The sequence below is a fragment of the Zea mays genome, chromosome 9, assembly GCF_902167145.1.
Source record: "Zea mays cultivar B73 chromosome 9, Zm-B73-REFERENCE-NAM-5.0, whole genome shotgun sequence".
Taxonomy (NCBI): domain Eukaryota; kingdom Viridiplantae; phylum Streptophyta; class Magnoliopsida; order Poales; family Poaceae; genus Zea; species Zea mays.
The window spans coordinates 149,193,585-149,208,799 of NC_050104.1; the positions used below are offsets into that span (position 1 = coordinate 149,193,585).

Genomic DNA, 15,215 nt, shown 5'->3' on the forward strand with positions numbered 1-15,215 from the left:
GCGACCGTGGGGAGGGCCAGCGGTCTTCCTCAGCGCCCGCGGGGGATCCGGGGCTTCAGCCCAATAGCACGACCGGAGAGGGCGCGTGGCGCTGGTGGAGCCCACGGGGGGAGGACCGGTTGCGGTGTCCATGGCGACGGGGCGAATGCCTCTCCCGACTGCGTCCACGGTCCTGCCATGCAGGCCCGGAGTGGGGGGCAGACATGGGCCCGGGGGGATGGGCCAGGCCGTCGGTGCAAGAGCCCCGGGCATGGTGGTGGCGTCGACCACCAGTGTTGGATCCCCGGTCGTGGGCGTCACGTCTAGGCTCGGAGCGATCATGGTCACGTGGCGCGCGGGAGACGCTGCGGAAGAGGCGGGAACTCCAGCTCCTCGCCTTTTGCTGCCGACGCCCACGCCTACCATCCTCATCATCTTCGTCTTTTCTGTCCCAACGGCGACTCCCATTACAGTGATCTGTCGGGGGCGGGTCATGTCGGCCGCGGGGGCCCCGCTCGCCATCGACCACACCATGGCGCCAGGGAAGTGAGCGAGTGGCCAGCCGCCCACCCTGCCCCGGGGGGCTCTCCACCAGATCAATGTGCACCAGCACCCGAAAGGTGAGGCCACACTGCCCTGGCGGAGGGGGGCGTTGTCATGTATCACCATTGTACGGCCCGTGATGGTGAGCCAGACGATCTTGGGGATGTCAGATGGATTTCCGGTCCACGCCCACAGGTTGAGGCAGCGCGCGTCCGCCTTGTTGGAGGAGAGACAATCTTCTTCGACGTAGTCAAGGACGCAGGCACGAGCCACCGAGCGCTTGGCGATGTTTTCGTTCCAGGCGTGGGGAGGGATGCCCTCCAAGCACAGTCTGACATGGAAGTAGAGATCATGGCGCTCCCCGAGGGCGACCAGCTGCCATGGCCTGATGCGAAAGTCAAGGTTGCTGTGTAGGATGTCTCTTGCAGCGACGGCCGCCTCCCGGTGGTGGCGGTGAGTGAAGGTGACGAGGAAGTCGCCTGGAGGGCTTCGAGCCACCATGATGTCCTCTGTCCTCACCCCGAAGCGGGAGCAGAAGGCCCACATCACCCGCTCCGGGCTGATGTCGGGGCGGTCACGCCCGCATGGGAACTCAGCCGCTCAAGCTCCCGCTCCATGTTGCTGGTGGAGGAGGCGACGGCGCAGGAATGCTCCGGGCGGTCAGCAGGGTCGCCGGGTTGAGCCATGGACGGGGCAGCGAGCATGAGCGGTGGAAAGTTGACGTTGTCGAGGCGTGGAGCTTGGCACTTGGGGGTTGGAGGTGTCTTACTGCCCCTCCCGGAGCACTGCCAGGAACGGTGTCCGTTGCGCAGGCAATTTATGCACCTCATCGGGTCTCTGCAATCAATGGCGAAGTGGCCTCTGCCCAGACAGCGGGCGCATTTACCTTGCAGACTTACCAGCAGACGGCGAGGAGTCGGGGTCGAGCGAGGCACCCATGTCACGCGGTCTGGTTCCGCACAGGCAGCGCGTCGGCGCCTGCGCCGAATCGTCGTCCAGCTGCCAGGAGCTTCGTCTTCAATGCGGTCGCAGCCATGAGTTGTCGGAGGATCGGTGGAGACATCAAAGCGACTGGATTTGCTGGTGGATTTAGGGGAGGGGAGGTAAGTGACGTCTGGCGCGCCGCTCGCAGTCAATGCAAAGCGAACGCGCTTGGAGGGGTGAAGGACCTGGGGCAGGCTGGCAGACACTGGAGAGTGTGGTGGAGGCGGCTGCAGCAGGGGGAGGGGCATGGGAGGCCAAGCTAGCGATGCTAGGGGAGTACGCTGGGTGGGATTTGGCTTCCTGGGGGTGGGATCTGCCGAGGACGATGGGGCAGCGGCAGATCGGGCGCATGCGGCGGCGGTGGGAGCACGGTCGCCGTGGGGGAGAGAGCGGGTGGGGAGGGAGGCCATCTTTCCCGTAGGATGATTGGCAGGAATCCTTGTCAATACAAACATGTCCTAGGGCATCCTGTATATCGTCATCCATCGGTATGTAGACACTGCTGAAGATAGCCTTATAGTTATAGCTAGCTTTGACATAAAAACCAATACACTTTATTAGAGAGATAAGTGTCTTACATTATTAATGAAAAGCTAACATATCACAACTCCTGCCGTCCGCCTTTGCGAGAAAGGGAGCACCGTACCAGATGGTGGGCATGGCGAGAGAGAGCGCCCAGGCCCAGCGGAGGAGGCAGGGCATGAGCTCCACTCAGTTCTGACGTGCCAAGCCGAGTGGGTGGTGACACAAGCGGACGAGCAGGACGGAGAATGAAGTCTCCTCCATCTGTGGACTGGACATGGAGGCACAGTAGCTTGCACGCACCTTTCAGCGACAAACTTGCACGGTAAAAAAGGTGGCGTCGGGCTGATGGTGCTGAGCGCCGGCTGGGAAAGTGGCTGGCAGAACGTGGTGACCATCTTTCGCGGCACACTTCGCACTCTGTCAGCAGTAATTATGACCAGAGAAATGGAGCTGCTGCAGGTTTTTACCATTGAAGGAAAGTACTGACAGAAAACGAGCTCGACTTGGTGGATAAAAAGCAGGCAGACAGCGACATGAGTTGCCATGCTTAGGCATACGTGGTGTGCCGAGACTCCCCCTCCCCCCCGGCAAATCAAAGGCACTGCTCTGTTACCGTATATGATTTGCGTTGTCGGAGTCGTAGTCTTGGCTTCGGTCCGTCACAAATAAATCGGTCAGCGTACTTGGGTTCATGTTAAAGATCCAGGAGAGGAGATCATCACAAATAAACGGTAGCGGATTAGGCTTGATTTTCACATGGCCAAGAAGGTGAGAGAGATTTACCCCGTGACTAGAAAAGACCGCGCGGAGGACTCGTGGGTCGTTCGTGGCGCGCCACCAAATAGGCCAGTTGAGTTCGGTGAGGCTGAGAACTTTCTGTCAGCAGTCAGCACCTTTTCTGCTCTCGCTTCAGAAATTAGACAGGCCAACGACCTTTTCCCTTTCCATCGTCAGCACACGCAATGCAGGACCTGCTGACCCTGATCATTGGCAAACCAAGCCCAGGCAGCATGATCGGTTTCGTTATGTTATCTACTACTGGTCCTAGCAGCCCCGACAGGCCCACACACACGCACAGCACAGAGACGTTGGTTCAGCCATGCCTATCGCCCTCCCACTAAATCTCATCGCGTTCGCGACACCTTTCTGCGAAAAGATACGGACATCATCACCGAGCACCAAGCCACCATGTTCGATGTTTCCCGTCTATCCAAGAAACTGCAGAAGCGCAATTAGCCTAGAGATTGCAGGAGAACAGAATTCAATCAGGCCGTCTTCCATCTCCACCTTCCTCGCCTCTCTCTCTCTCTCTCTCTAACCACTGTACTAGAACTATCATTACCTGAGCAAGATTGCTTCTACCTGTACTGTGCTGACATTATACACCTCTTCCCTTCTTGCCCGTGCCAATCGCCATTGCCAGGCACCACGTAGAGCTGCATTGCTTCGAGGCCATGGCCATGGGAGTTGCAACAAGAATTTGCTTCGTAGTTCCTGTTCTGATCTGCACATCTTCCAGAGGTAACGATTCGATCGTCGTCGAAAACTGTACTGATATCGTGCTGCTTTGGTGACTGGTTGCCGGAATTCTCCTAAGAGATGGTGAGAGCTAGCTGAACTGCTGGCGACGTCTTAATCTGGTCCTTGGCTGCAGGAGGGAGGGCCGCGACATTCACGTTCGTGAACAGGTGCGCGGCGACGGTGTGGCCGGGCATCCAGTCGAACGCGGGGAGCTCGAGGCTGGACCCGACGGGCTTCGCGCTGCCCGCGGGCGCGTCGCGCGCGGTGCCGGCGCCGTCGGGGTGGTCCGGCCGGGTCTGGGCGCGCACGGGCTGCGCGCAGGACGCCGCTAGCGGGAAGGTGGCGTGCGCCACGGGCGACTGCGGCTCGGGGTCCCTGGAGTGCGACGGGCGGAACGCGGCGACGCCGGCGACGCTGGCCGAGTTCACGCTGGACCCCGCCGGCGGCAACGACTTCTACGACGTCAGCCTCGTGGACGGCTACAACCTGCCGGTCGTGGTGGAGCCCGCAGGGGGCGGCGGCGGCGGCGCCACGACGACGTGCGCCGCGGCCGGGTGCGCGGCGGACCTGAGCGAGCGGTGCCCCGCGGAGCTGCGCGCCGAGGGCGGCGCCGGCTGCCGCAGCGCGTGCGACGCCTTCGGCAGGCCCGAGTACTGCTGCAGCGGCGCCTACGCCAGCCCCAGCACCTGCCGCCCCACCGCCTACTCGCAGCTGTTCAAGTCCGCGTGCCTCAGGTCGTACAGCTACGCCTACGACGACCCCACCAGCACCTTCACCTGCGCCGGCGGCCGCGACTACACCATCACCTTCTGTCCCGTCGCGCCACCAAGGTACGTGCGTACAACGTCTTCAGTTCACTTCCGAGGCTCCGAGCTCATCGGAGTCAGTGTTCACAGGCTACCGCGCCCTCGTAGTAACTGACTTCTCCCGACCAAGGTTAACTGTAGGTCTTGATTAGGACGTGGTTAGTCATAAATGCTCTCGAGATTTGCATGCAGAGTTAGGCCCGCCTGCCGCCGGGTCAAGTGAACTGGCGACGCCACACCATGGCCTGGTACACGTGGACGTAGCAATCGTGTACCGGTAGCAGTTGGTGCATGATCAAAGAGTGAGTGAGCGAGCGCGCCATACCACCTTATCTGCCTTAATTAAATGCATAGAAAATGAGTGCAGGTGTGCCACCTACTTCTCAAACTCTGAGTGGAGAAGAACACGACAGTGATGGGGCTGATGGCGAGAGGTCCGTAAAAAAGATTGCAGATTTGCAATGTGATGTAATGGTTGGCCTGGATCGATTTACGCGGTGTATCTTGCCATTCCGGTGGGTGTTTAGCCTCACTTTAGCTTGTTGCGAGAGGTTTGACCCCGCGTGCGGACCTTTTTTTTTTTACCGCTGTCACTGTCAGTTTACATTTCAACGTCATGGCCGGGCCAGTCGCTTCTTATTTCGTGATGGTGTCAGGGCACAGAGGGAGCGTAAACATTGCTTTCGTTGGATTCACCGTCTGTTCCTTTCACTGATTGTTCGTCCCCCTCGTTTTTTTTTTGGACGGAACGTGCAGCCTGAAATCGTCGAGCGGCCCTGGAGCAACGGCGGCGGCACCGGCAGGCCCGACGCCGCAGATGCCGCGGCTGGCAGGTGGGCAAGGCGGCGGCCCGGACGGGCAGGGCGTGATGCTGGGCGACAGCTCCTGGCTCGCCAGCCTCGCCACGGGCGCCGCGCCGCCGGGGCCGGCGCTCCGGGCCTCGCCCCTCGTGCCGCTCCTGCTCGGAGTCGGCGGCCTGCTGCTGGTGCTGTAGTGCCAGCGGCAGCAACCCACCCCCGTCACGGACACGCACGCACATGCGCGTGAGGCGAAAGCTCTGGTCAAAGAACAGCGCAGCGCGGGGGCACTGGCGCACAGCGAAGCCGTGCGCTCGGGTTGCCGCCGGCCGTGCCGACGCGGACGCCGATCTGCCCCCATGGAATGGAAGGGTGGTGCCGTGGTGGCTGGTGTCGCGCGCGCTGGATGGGGGCTGCCCGTGCTGGGTTTGTGCGGGGAGTCGATATGGTGCCATTTGTAAAATCCGCCATTCCTTGTTTTTCTTCTTCTTCTTCTTCTTTCTTATTGGGTTTGTACCGTTGTGTTTCACAAAAGAAAGGAACGTTTCGCAGATTACAGAAGACTAGAAGCAATGATTATGCACGCACTCAGCAGTTCAAGACCATTTGACCTGCCGAATATATACATGATCAAATCACACTCTCTCTGCTGGCCTCGTGATGTTGCTTAAGAAGTCAGCTAATGGCAGCCAGTCCCAGGGCGGCTGCGGCTCATACCAAACGTCCTGTTCCTGCACTCAGGAACCACAAACAAACCAAACCCCATTGCCTGCAGAAGAAAAAGGATGTGACGGGCACGCTCAGACCAACAGACAGTTCCTTTTTTCCGCCCCAATCTGACCAGTCCCTGCAACAGCAGCGAAACAACGACAGGCATGTTCACCGCGCGTAACCGCCGGAGATTTGGCGAGGCACCGGACGCGACCGAATTTTTTCTTTTTTAACCCTATTTTTGAAAAATATTTACGTTTAGACCCTCAGAAATTTTATATGCAATTTTGGACCCGATACTCGGCGTCATAAGATGTAGCGCCGAGGTAACACAGCTCGGCGCCACAGCCTATGGCGCCGACCTGTGATGTGACAGTAACGGTTCCCTGCGCCTAGGGCTGACCTGGCATCGACGTGGCGGCGACGTGACCTCGTAGCCAAGAGCAGCACATTTCCTCTCATTTCAAAACTTCATCAAAAGTTGTTGTATTCAAAGATTCGAGTTGGTACACTTCGTAGACCAAGGTATGGTGTCTAACTAATTCGTTTTGTATATTGGATTGTACTTTTTCGATTATTAGTTTCCAATATTGCTCATAATATATATATAGTATCGTTAATATGATGAGTACATTTTATTTGATAGTTTGTGTAAACCTATTATAAAGTCTATTAGATACAAGTGATAATTATAATCGTTTATTAGATGAAAGACATGTACCGGGAGGCGTTGTGACAGAAGAGAGGTCGTCCTCATGAGTTATATCCGGAATTCCGGACGTATCTAGTAAGGATGCTCCTGTTCCTCCTGAACTCCATGTGCCTAACTGTGACTATGGCAGACTGGCTTGGGTATGTCAATCCAAACATCCAGACACGGCTGCTCGTTGCTTCTACCTTTGTGGCGATTTTGACGTACGTAGCTTATGACTTGTGACTTAATTTTGTTCGCATTTATTATTTACTAGATGTGTAATAGTGCTTCGTTTCATTGTTTTAGGGGCACTTGAGGTGTTTCTTTTTCTAGTGGATCGACGGTCCTGATAAATTTGACCCTCGATATCTTCTTTTCGCTAATTGGTTGTGTGAAAGGACTAGTCATGAGCGTTTTAAACGTTGGGTACCTCCTCTCCCGAATCCTCCACCAATGACGGATGCAGAGAAGGAGATAGCAATAGAAAGAAGGATGGACTCACCGCCTCGATGCGATTGTGGAGACCGTGTTGTCATCGACGAAGACACTGAGAAGCAGTTCGTGTGTCCGAACATTGATTATGTGAGCCCATCGATGCGCTAAATGTATAAACTAGTTATTTTTTACAATAAATTACTAATTTATTCTCCTGCATCCATACAGGTGGCGTAAGTGTCGTTTCAGAGAGTGGTTGTATGGTCCTTTGTCCCATTGGCTAGAGCCAGAGGTAAAGGAAAAGAAAAAAATCAGTGGGCGGAAGAGTTGAAGTTTGATCCAATACTCTGCAAATGTGGTATTGAAGCTAAGTATGGATTAGTTCCTTTCGAGCTTGGTGTTGGATATTTTTGTGGACATATGGTCTATTACGACGAGGTTGGTATTTATTTATTTTTTTGCACCAGCTATAATGTTATACCGGTACTTACTATTTTTTTGTAGGAGACGAGGAAATGCAGTTGGGAGAGTTACGACGACAAAGGAGAGGTGATGCGCACAATAGAGTCCAAGAGACTAATGGGACAGAAGATGCGTTGTGGATCTCAGCTCGTCGATTCGTACATTAACGATCGCATACGCGACATGCGTAGGTACGCGAAATCTGCCTTTTATGACAGCCCGAAGCGTGCAGAGTATAGGAGGTTGAAGGCGGCAGATGAGAAGAGAGCACAGGATGCAAGGGAATGGGAAGCGGCTCGAGCCGAGAAACAGATGTTGGATAATCTTGCTGATCATCTTAAGGGAAGTGAGTGAGAAAAATGATACTATAATTTTGTTAGTACAATTTATTTATCCTGACTTTGCTAACTTATTTTTCTCATTATATTTGCAGAGATTGGATGTGGCGTAAACTATTTGGCCGATGAGGCACATGCAAGATATGTTCAGGAAAAAATGGCGACGGTTGAGTTGATGGAGGAGGACGACGACACATCTAGATTGAGTGAGCTTATCGCTCTCGCAGAGGCAGGATTACATGGAGAAGAGGAGGACGACACATCAAGGTTGAGTGAGCTTATCGCACTAGCTGAGGCAGGATTACGTGCTCAAGAGGAAGAGGATGAGTTTATGTCTTAGGCCGCCGAAGAGGTAGAGGCGGCTTATTACAAGCAGAAGTCTGATGAGGCTGAGTCTGAGGATGAGCTATTCTCCCAAGCTGCAGATGAAGCAGAAGCCAATTATTACAAGAGAACTGTTGATAACTGTGATGCAGGACAATGCAGCAAGTGGAATGAGGTTGTCGTTGAGGATTGCGCGACGGATGACTCCGAAGATGAGTTACTTATAGATTGTGATTCTGATTGAAGAAACTTGTAGCCTGTTATGTAGTACTTTCATATCCAAAATATTTTAGAACTCTACTTGCATATCCAAAATAGTTTAGAACTCCAAAGATGAGTTACTTATTGCTTGTCATGTTTTTTACAATTCACAAAAAAAATTCGCAAGAGTTCCCCTTGTTTTATTAACAACCACAGTTCAAATAATCACATATTCTAAGACATCACCACATTTCAACATACAATACATCACAAAATAACAGAGAATATAAAAACATCCATATGACATAGTGCTTCATACAATGTCCACAAAACATAGTCCAAAATACATCGTTCATATTACAACGTTCCCAGCATGAGTCCAAATCACAAAGTTTTCAACATAAGACCAACATCACATAGTATTCATTTCCTCCTAGTCTTACCCTTGCCCTTGGCCCCAAGAGCGTCGGTGCCTGGAGTGTAAGGGTCACATGGACGCCTTCTATGTGGTGTCAGCTGTGATGGCTGAGTTGTAGGAGCATCCTGCAGCTGTGATGGTCCAATCTCCTCCTGACCTACGGCGCCAGCGCCAGCGTCGTCGTCGTCGTCGTGGGGCATGTCTTCAAACGTATCCCACGTCGATTGCGAGGAGCTCAGTCCAGCTGTAGATGGTCCAACTGCACAAATGGGACGCTGAACGTCCGGCTGCATAGGAGGCACAGGCAGCTGCACGTCAACGCTCGCTAGAGACCGGCATCCACAACGAGCCGCTGCACGACGAAGACGACGTGATACCCTCTGTAATTTAAAGATGAGTTACATACATATGTTAGAACATATAAATAAACATGTTTGCTTTTAAACATTCATACTCACTGATAGTAACGAAAGCGTAGTACAGTCTGAAGTTCTCTGTTAGATACGCTCAAGTTCAACAACAGATACGAGCATAGAGTTTCCCTATTCACAAGTTAGAACATTAGGATGCACAAAACTAGACATAAAACATTGAATTGAAATCTCTAATTTTAGTAAAGAAATAGGTACCACTCTGTCAAGGATTGGAGCAGCCTCAATTTGGGACCCGTGCCGAGCAACTATGTCAAACGCAGTGTCTTCGTTGTCTGACGATTCTTGCTCCGCATAGTCTGCAGTTGTCCACTGTCCCTTAAGCTTGCACCTAGTCACACCAGCATACCAAATCAAATACCTTCGGAAGTGGTAGTTTGTGTGCGGCTGGTCGTTGACATAGTTTAGATCCCCCTGCTGATCCCATTCATCAATATAATCATGGTGGTGGGTCTCGAAGTCCGTGACCTTCTTCTGCCTCTGTCTGTCGAACCTGCAAAAGTTAGACACATATATTAGTACCTCATTGTATATTTGAAATAACAAGTGGATATAGTCACTCACTTATGAAGTTCTATTGAAGTCGAGAAGGGCTCCACCGGAAACTTCTGTCGCAATCCGAACTGTCGAGCAACTCTGTGGGGCAAGTGGTACTCAACAGCATAAAAACAAATGAGGGGACACCTCATTAGGTAGATGTTCTCGTCTATTGAGCACACGCTGCTCAACCGTATGCTGGCGAAATATGGATCAAGATACGGTTGCCAGGTCACCTGGAAAAGTATTAGAAATCACATATAAGTTTATAGTCATTTTACCAACTTCTTAAGAAAAAGATAAAAGTAGACAACTCACCATCGAAGGAGTAAGTGCGTCGAGCTCGTTTGAGTACTCCACGTACGCACGCTGGTGTCGTGCGAATGGCTCCTCGACTTGGTCCTAGCGGTAGGCAGCCGTGGGCTTAAGCCGATGTCCGGCTACCACGAACCACTGACGAGGAGCAAACTCTCTGGGTCGACCGACGGGTATGTGTGCCCACATCCACAGCTGTAGTAGGTAGACACACCCACCTAAGCTAGCGGTCCTCGACGAACGACGACAAGCCTCGCAAAGTTGCCTGTAGAGGAAGGCCAACACTGCAGAAGCCCAGCTGTAACCTCCTGTCGTATCCTAGTCAGTCAGGCAGGGCAGATCCATGACGCGCTGTCGCCTGTCGCGTCTGGAAAAAGAACTGAACCAAATAGGTGGAGAATCCAAGCTCGACAATGGTAGCCAACCGTCTACTCGTCTGCACCAGGTGGACACTCCCCGAAAGCCTGCCTAAGCCAGGTCAGTGGGACTCCGGTGTTGTGGCTACATCGTAGGTCATCCGGAAGCAGTCTCCTAAGAAAGGCCTCCACCCTCTGCCTCCATCCACCTGGTGCTGCCTGACCGGTCACTGGACGACCATAATGCTAAGACCAAGAATCTTCTGGCAATCTTCCAGCGTCACGGTCATCTCACCGCAGGGAAGGTGGAAAGTGTGAGTCTCTGGCCGCCACCTATTGGAAGACAAACGAATACAAAATCATTAGTATGCAAAGTAGATGTGATTATTGTAAAAGTGAAAGGGAAATAGGGTTTAAACCTTTTTCCTAAAAATGATTTTGGTGGTTGAATACCCAACACAAATTATTGGACTAACTAGTTTGCTCTAGATTATATATTCCACAGGTGCATAAGTTCATCTACAATTATTCTAAGTCGACTGTCTAGAATACCGTAGATTATTCCGGACAGGAGAAGTTTTTTGGAAAATCACCTAAGCGCGGACCGTCCGCGACGCCAGGGTGACCCTCGGACAGAACCAATGCAAAAACACAATTCTACACTACAGACCGTCCGATGGAAAAGCAAGCACCGTCCGAGACCTCGCGCGGACCGTCCGGTCGGTGAAGAACCGAAAAACCTGAAGGTGACGGGTTCGGTAAAATGAATTTTAGCGTCCTCACGGACCGTCCGGGGTGCACGACCGGACCGTCCGCGACTGCCTTTATCTAACATCTGACGACACATTAAATGCAAAATAGCCGTTGATATAGCCGTTACTGCTGACCGTTGCGATTTTAGCCGTTGATGTGCAGGGGCGGACCGTCCGGACCAGGGGCGCGGACCGTCCGCGGTCGACAGAAAAGGAGCAACGGCTAGGAAGTGGTTGGTGGCTATAAATACAACCCAACCACCTCCATTCACTTCACCCAAGCATTCCAATCCTCTACATTCAATACAAGAGCTAGGAATCCATTCAAAGACACAATCAAAGCTTCCAATCTATCCAAGTTCCACAATTGAGACAAGTGACCATTAGTGATTAGCGACTTGAGAGAGAGAGAGTGTTCCGTGTATTATTTGTCGCTCTTGTTGCTTGGTCTTTTGCAATCGTGCTTTCTTCTTCTCCCATTCTTATTCTCAAGTGACTTGTAATCAAACAAGAGACACCAAGTGTGTGGTGGTCCTTGCGGGGTCTAAGTGACCCGTTTGATTAAGGAGAAAGCTCACTCGGTCTAAGTGACCGTTTGAGAGAGGGAAAGGGTTGAAAGAGACCCGGTCTTTGTGACCACCTCAACGGGGACTAGGTTCTTTGGAACCGAACCTCGGTAAAACAAATCACCGTGTCATCCGCTCTATTTATTTGGTTGATTTGTTTTCCCCTTTCTTTTGGACTCGATTTTATTTCTAACACTAACCCCGGCTTGTAGTTGTGCTTAAAGTTTATAAATTTCAGATTCCGCCTATTCACCCCCCCTCTAGGCAACTTTCAAAAAGTTAAACAACTAGAGAAGTCTTTACCTGTTGACCAGCACCGTCAACGCCGCTGGGTTGAAAGTGGGCAGTCCACGGCGAACCTGGAACGATACGACGTCCAAGCCAGCCCTCTCTAGGAGGAGTGTACCTGTCATCGTACCTCATCTCCTCCAGAAACCGGTCGTGGGTCCGGACCCGCAGAACGGGCAACCAACAATGTGCCCTTATACTTCCCAAGCAGAAAAGTACCATCAATAGAGAGCACGTGACGATAATGCCTGAAGGCCTCTACGCACTGCGAGAAACACCAGAAAGCACGAAAAAAGATCTCTCTGCCATTCCTCCATTCATTAGGTTTGGGGATGTACTCGTAATGCATGTCTGGGTTTTTTGCTTTGATTGCATTGAACAATGCTGGTAACTTCTCATAACCCTCCTCCCAATCCCCGTATATCATCTTCCATGCTCGCTACTTTGCCCTCCATGCTTTCCCATACTTAATCCTGTAACCAAACAACTCCGAAGTCATGGTCATAATTGACTTCACCTTCAAGTTTGGCTGACCCTTTAATATCCCCAATATCCTTTTCGCAGTTAGGGTAGATGTCAACTGACGATGCTTAGAGCTCAGCTCTGTCTAGGCACAAGTGTGTGGACCTACAATTTTGGTGATCTTAAACTTTCCGGTTTCCTTCTGCCTTCGAGCACATACCCTCCAATTACATTCCGACACCTCGCACACAACAGTGTAACGACGCTGTGCATACGAGTGTCTCACCTTGAACGACCTCTTGCGGTTCACAGAATATTCCTGTAGCCATCGTCTCAGTGTAGGCAGGTCCTTAAAAAGTAAGCCTACCTTAATCTCAATGCTGTCGGCGTTATCCGGAGCCTCTAGCAGTTCATCATCACGTCCTTCTGAGAGCACCTAGAGGGGGGTGAATAGGTGATCCTGTAAAAACTTGAAACTTAAAGCCACAAAACTTGATTAAGTGTTAGCGCAATGAAATCAAGTGGCTGAGGAGAGCTCTTGTGAAACACAATAGACACCGTGAGAACAAGCACAAGAGACACGAGGATTTATCCCGTGGTTCGGCCAAGTACAAAACTTGCCTACTCCACGTTGTGGCGTCCCAATGGACGAGAGTTGCACTCAACTCCTTTCAAGTGATCCGATGATCAACTTGAATACCACGATGTTCTTTCTTTCTTTACTCTTTCCCGTTTGCGAGGAATCTCCACAACTTGGAGTCTCTCGCCCTTAAAATAAGGATCAAAGTGAAAGCACTAGAATAAGGGAGGGAAGCAACACACCCAAATCCACAACAATACGCACACACACAGCCAAGACTTGAGCTCTAATGAATATCACAAAGTTCTCACTAGAACAGAGCTCAAATCACTAAGAATGTCAAACGAGTGCACAAAGACGGAGTGTGAATGATCAAGAATGCTCAAAGTATGCTTAAGTATCTTCTCCATGCGCCTAGGGGTCCCTTTTATAGCCCCAAGGCAGCTAGGAGCCGTTGAGAGCATTTCAGGAAGGCAATTCTTGCCTTCTGTCGACTGGCGCACCGGACAGTCCGGTGCACCACCGGACACTGTCCGGTGCGGATTTCTTTCCTATTCTGGCGCAGCCGACCATTGGAGACTTGGAGCCGTTGGCGCACCGGACACTGTCCGGTGCACACCGGACAGTCCGGTGCCCCCATCTGACCGTTGGCGCGGCCACGCGTCACGCGCGGATTGCGCGGCCGACCGTTGGCTCGGCCGACCGTTGGCTCACCGGACAGTCCGGTGCACCACCGGACAGTCTGGTGATTTATAGCCGTACGCAGCCAACGAACTCCTGAGAGCGGCCCTTTCGCCAGAGCCAGCCTGCACCACCGGACACTGTCCGGTGCACCCAGACTGAGCAGAGTCTTGGCTGCTCGAGCCAAGTCTTTTCCAATTGTATTTTCTCTGATTCTAGCACTTAGACAAATATGTTAGTACACAAAAACCAATGTACTAAGTCTAGAATCATACCTTTGTGTTGATTTGCACTTCATCCACCATTTGGCACTTATTAACACTTAAACCATTTGTGTTGGCACTTAATCACCAAAATACTTAGAAATGGCCCAAGGGCACATTTCCCTTTCAATCTCCCCCTTTTTGGTGATTTATGCCAACACAACAAAAAGCAAGATATAGAAGTGCAACATCAATGCAAATGAGAACAAAAGTTTGTTTTGATTCAAATTTGGCGTATTTGGATCATTCTTTGCCACCACTTGGTTTCTTTTTGCAAATCAAACTCAATTTCCTATCTCTAAGTCAAACACACTTGTTGAGACATAAAGAGAGATATTCCAAGAGAAATTGATCAAAGATTCAAAAACTCCCCCTTTTTCCATAATCAACCAATCTCCCCACAAGGAACCCATTTTTGACAATAAGAGACAATAAGAGTATTTTGACAAAACAAAAGCTCTAACTCTACTATTTTCAAAATTCTCAAGTGGTAGCTGATCCATTTCTTGCTTTAGCCTTATTTTCTCCCCCTTTGGCATCAAGCACCAAAACGGGATCAATCTTGGCCCTTAAACCCCATTGCCTCACCAAAATCTTCAACTAAGAGTAAAAAGGCAATAAAAGTACATAGATGAACTTGGAGTAAGTTACCCTCTCATCGGAGTGCAGTGGAAGTCTTTCATGGTCCAAGTCCAACTTTCCCTTTCAATCCACCTTTGAGACTAAATCAAGCAAACTCAAGCACATGGTTAGTCTCAAAGAGTCAAGTTGTAGCACATCTCCCCCTAAATATGTGCATCACTTCTCACATGGACTTTTGAGGTCCGGGGAGTGTTTGTACAACTTGAGCACCATAAATAAACAACAAAATGCATAAAGGAACATGATCAAAGGCATAAAACACATGTATGCTCTATATCAATCCAAGTTACGCGAATCTAAGACATTTAGCTCACTATGCAGCCTGCAAAAGGTTGACTCATCTAGAGGCTTGGTAAAGATATCGGCTAGCTGGTTCTCGGTGCTAACATAAAACACTTCGATATCTCCCTTTTGTTGGTGGTCTCTCAAAAAGTGATGCCGGATGTCTATGTGCTTTGTGCGGCTGTGTTCAACAGGATTGTCCGCCATGCGGATAGCACTCTCATTATCACATAGGAGTGGGACTTTGCTCAGATTTTAGCCAAAGTCCCGGAGGGTTTGCCTCATCCAAAGTAGTTGCGCGCAACACTGTCCTGCGGCAACA

At 51.3% G+C, this 15,215-nt stretch overlaps 1 protein-coding gene and 1 long non-coding RNA gene across 2 annotated transcripts; both read left to right on the plus strand.

Moving 5' to 3' along the window:
• The first annotated feature begins 2,996 nt into the window (after nt 1–2,996).
• On the plus strand, nt 2,997–5,572 carry LOC100501485 (putative thaumatin domain family protein). The gene is made up of 3 exons (NM_001322922.1): nt 2,997–3,552; nt 3,686–4,382; nt 5,115–5,572. Exons 1-3 carry the CDS (start codon nt 3,486–3,488, stop codon nt 5,350–5,352), a joined length of 1,002 nt encoding a protein of 333 aa, NP_001309851.1. The 5' UTR covers nt 2,997–3,485; the 3' UTR covers nt 5,353–5,572.
• Nucleotides 5,573–6,737: 1,165 nt separating this feature from the next.
• On the plus strand, nt 6,738–7,415 carry LOC109942445 (uncharacterized). Its single transcript, XR_002265294.1, has 3 exons — nt 6,738–6,781; nt 6,867–7,142; nt 7,224–7,415. It is a non-coding gene; the product is annotated as an uncharacterized lncRNA (long non-coding RNA).
• Nucleotides 7,416–15,215: the final 7,800 nt, after the last annotated feature.

Coding starts and splice junctions, on each gene's coding strand:
- LOC100501485 (NM_001322922.1), top strand. CDS start 3,486: ATGGCCATGGGAGTTGCAACAAGAATTTGCTTCGTAGTTCCTGTTCTG. Junction 3,553..3,685: donor GATCTGCACATCTTCCAGAG/GTAACGATTCGA, acceptor CCTTGGCTGCAG/GAGGGAGGGCCGCGACATTC. Junction 4,383..5,114: donor TGTCCCGTCGCGCCACCAAG/GTACGTGCGTAC, acceptor CGGAACGTGCAG/CCTGAAATCGTCGAGCGGCC.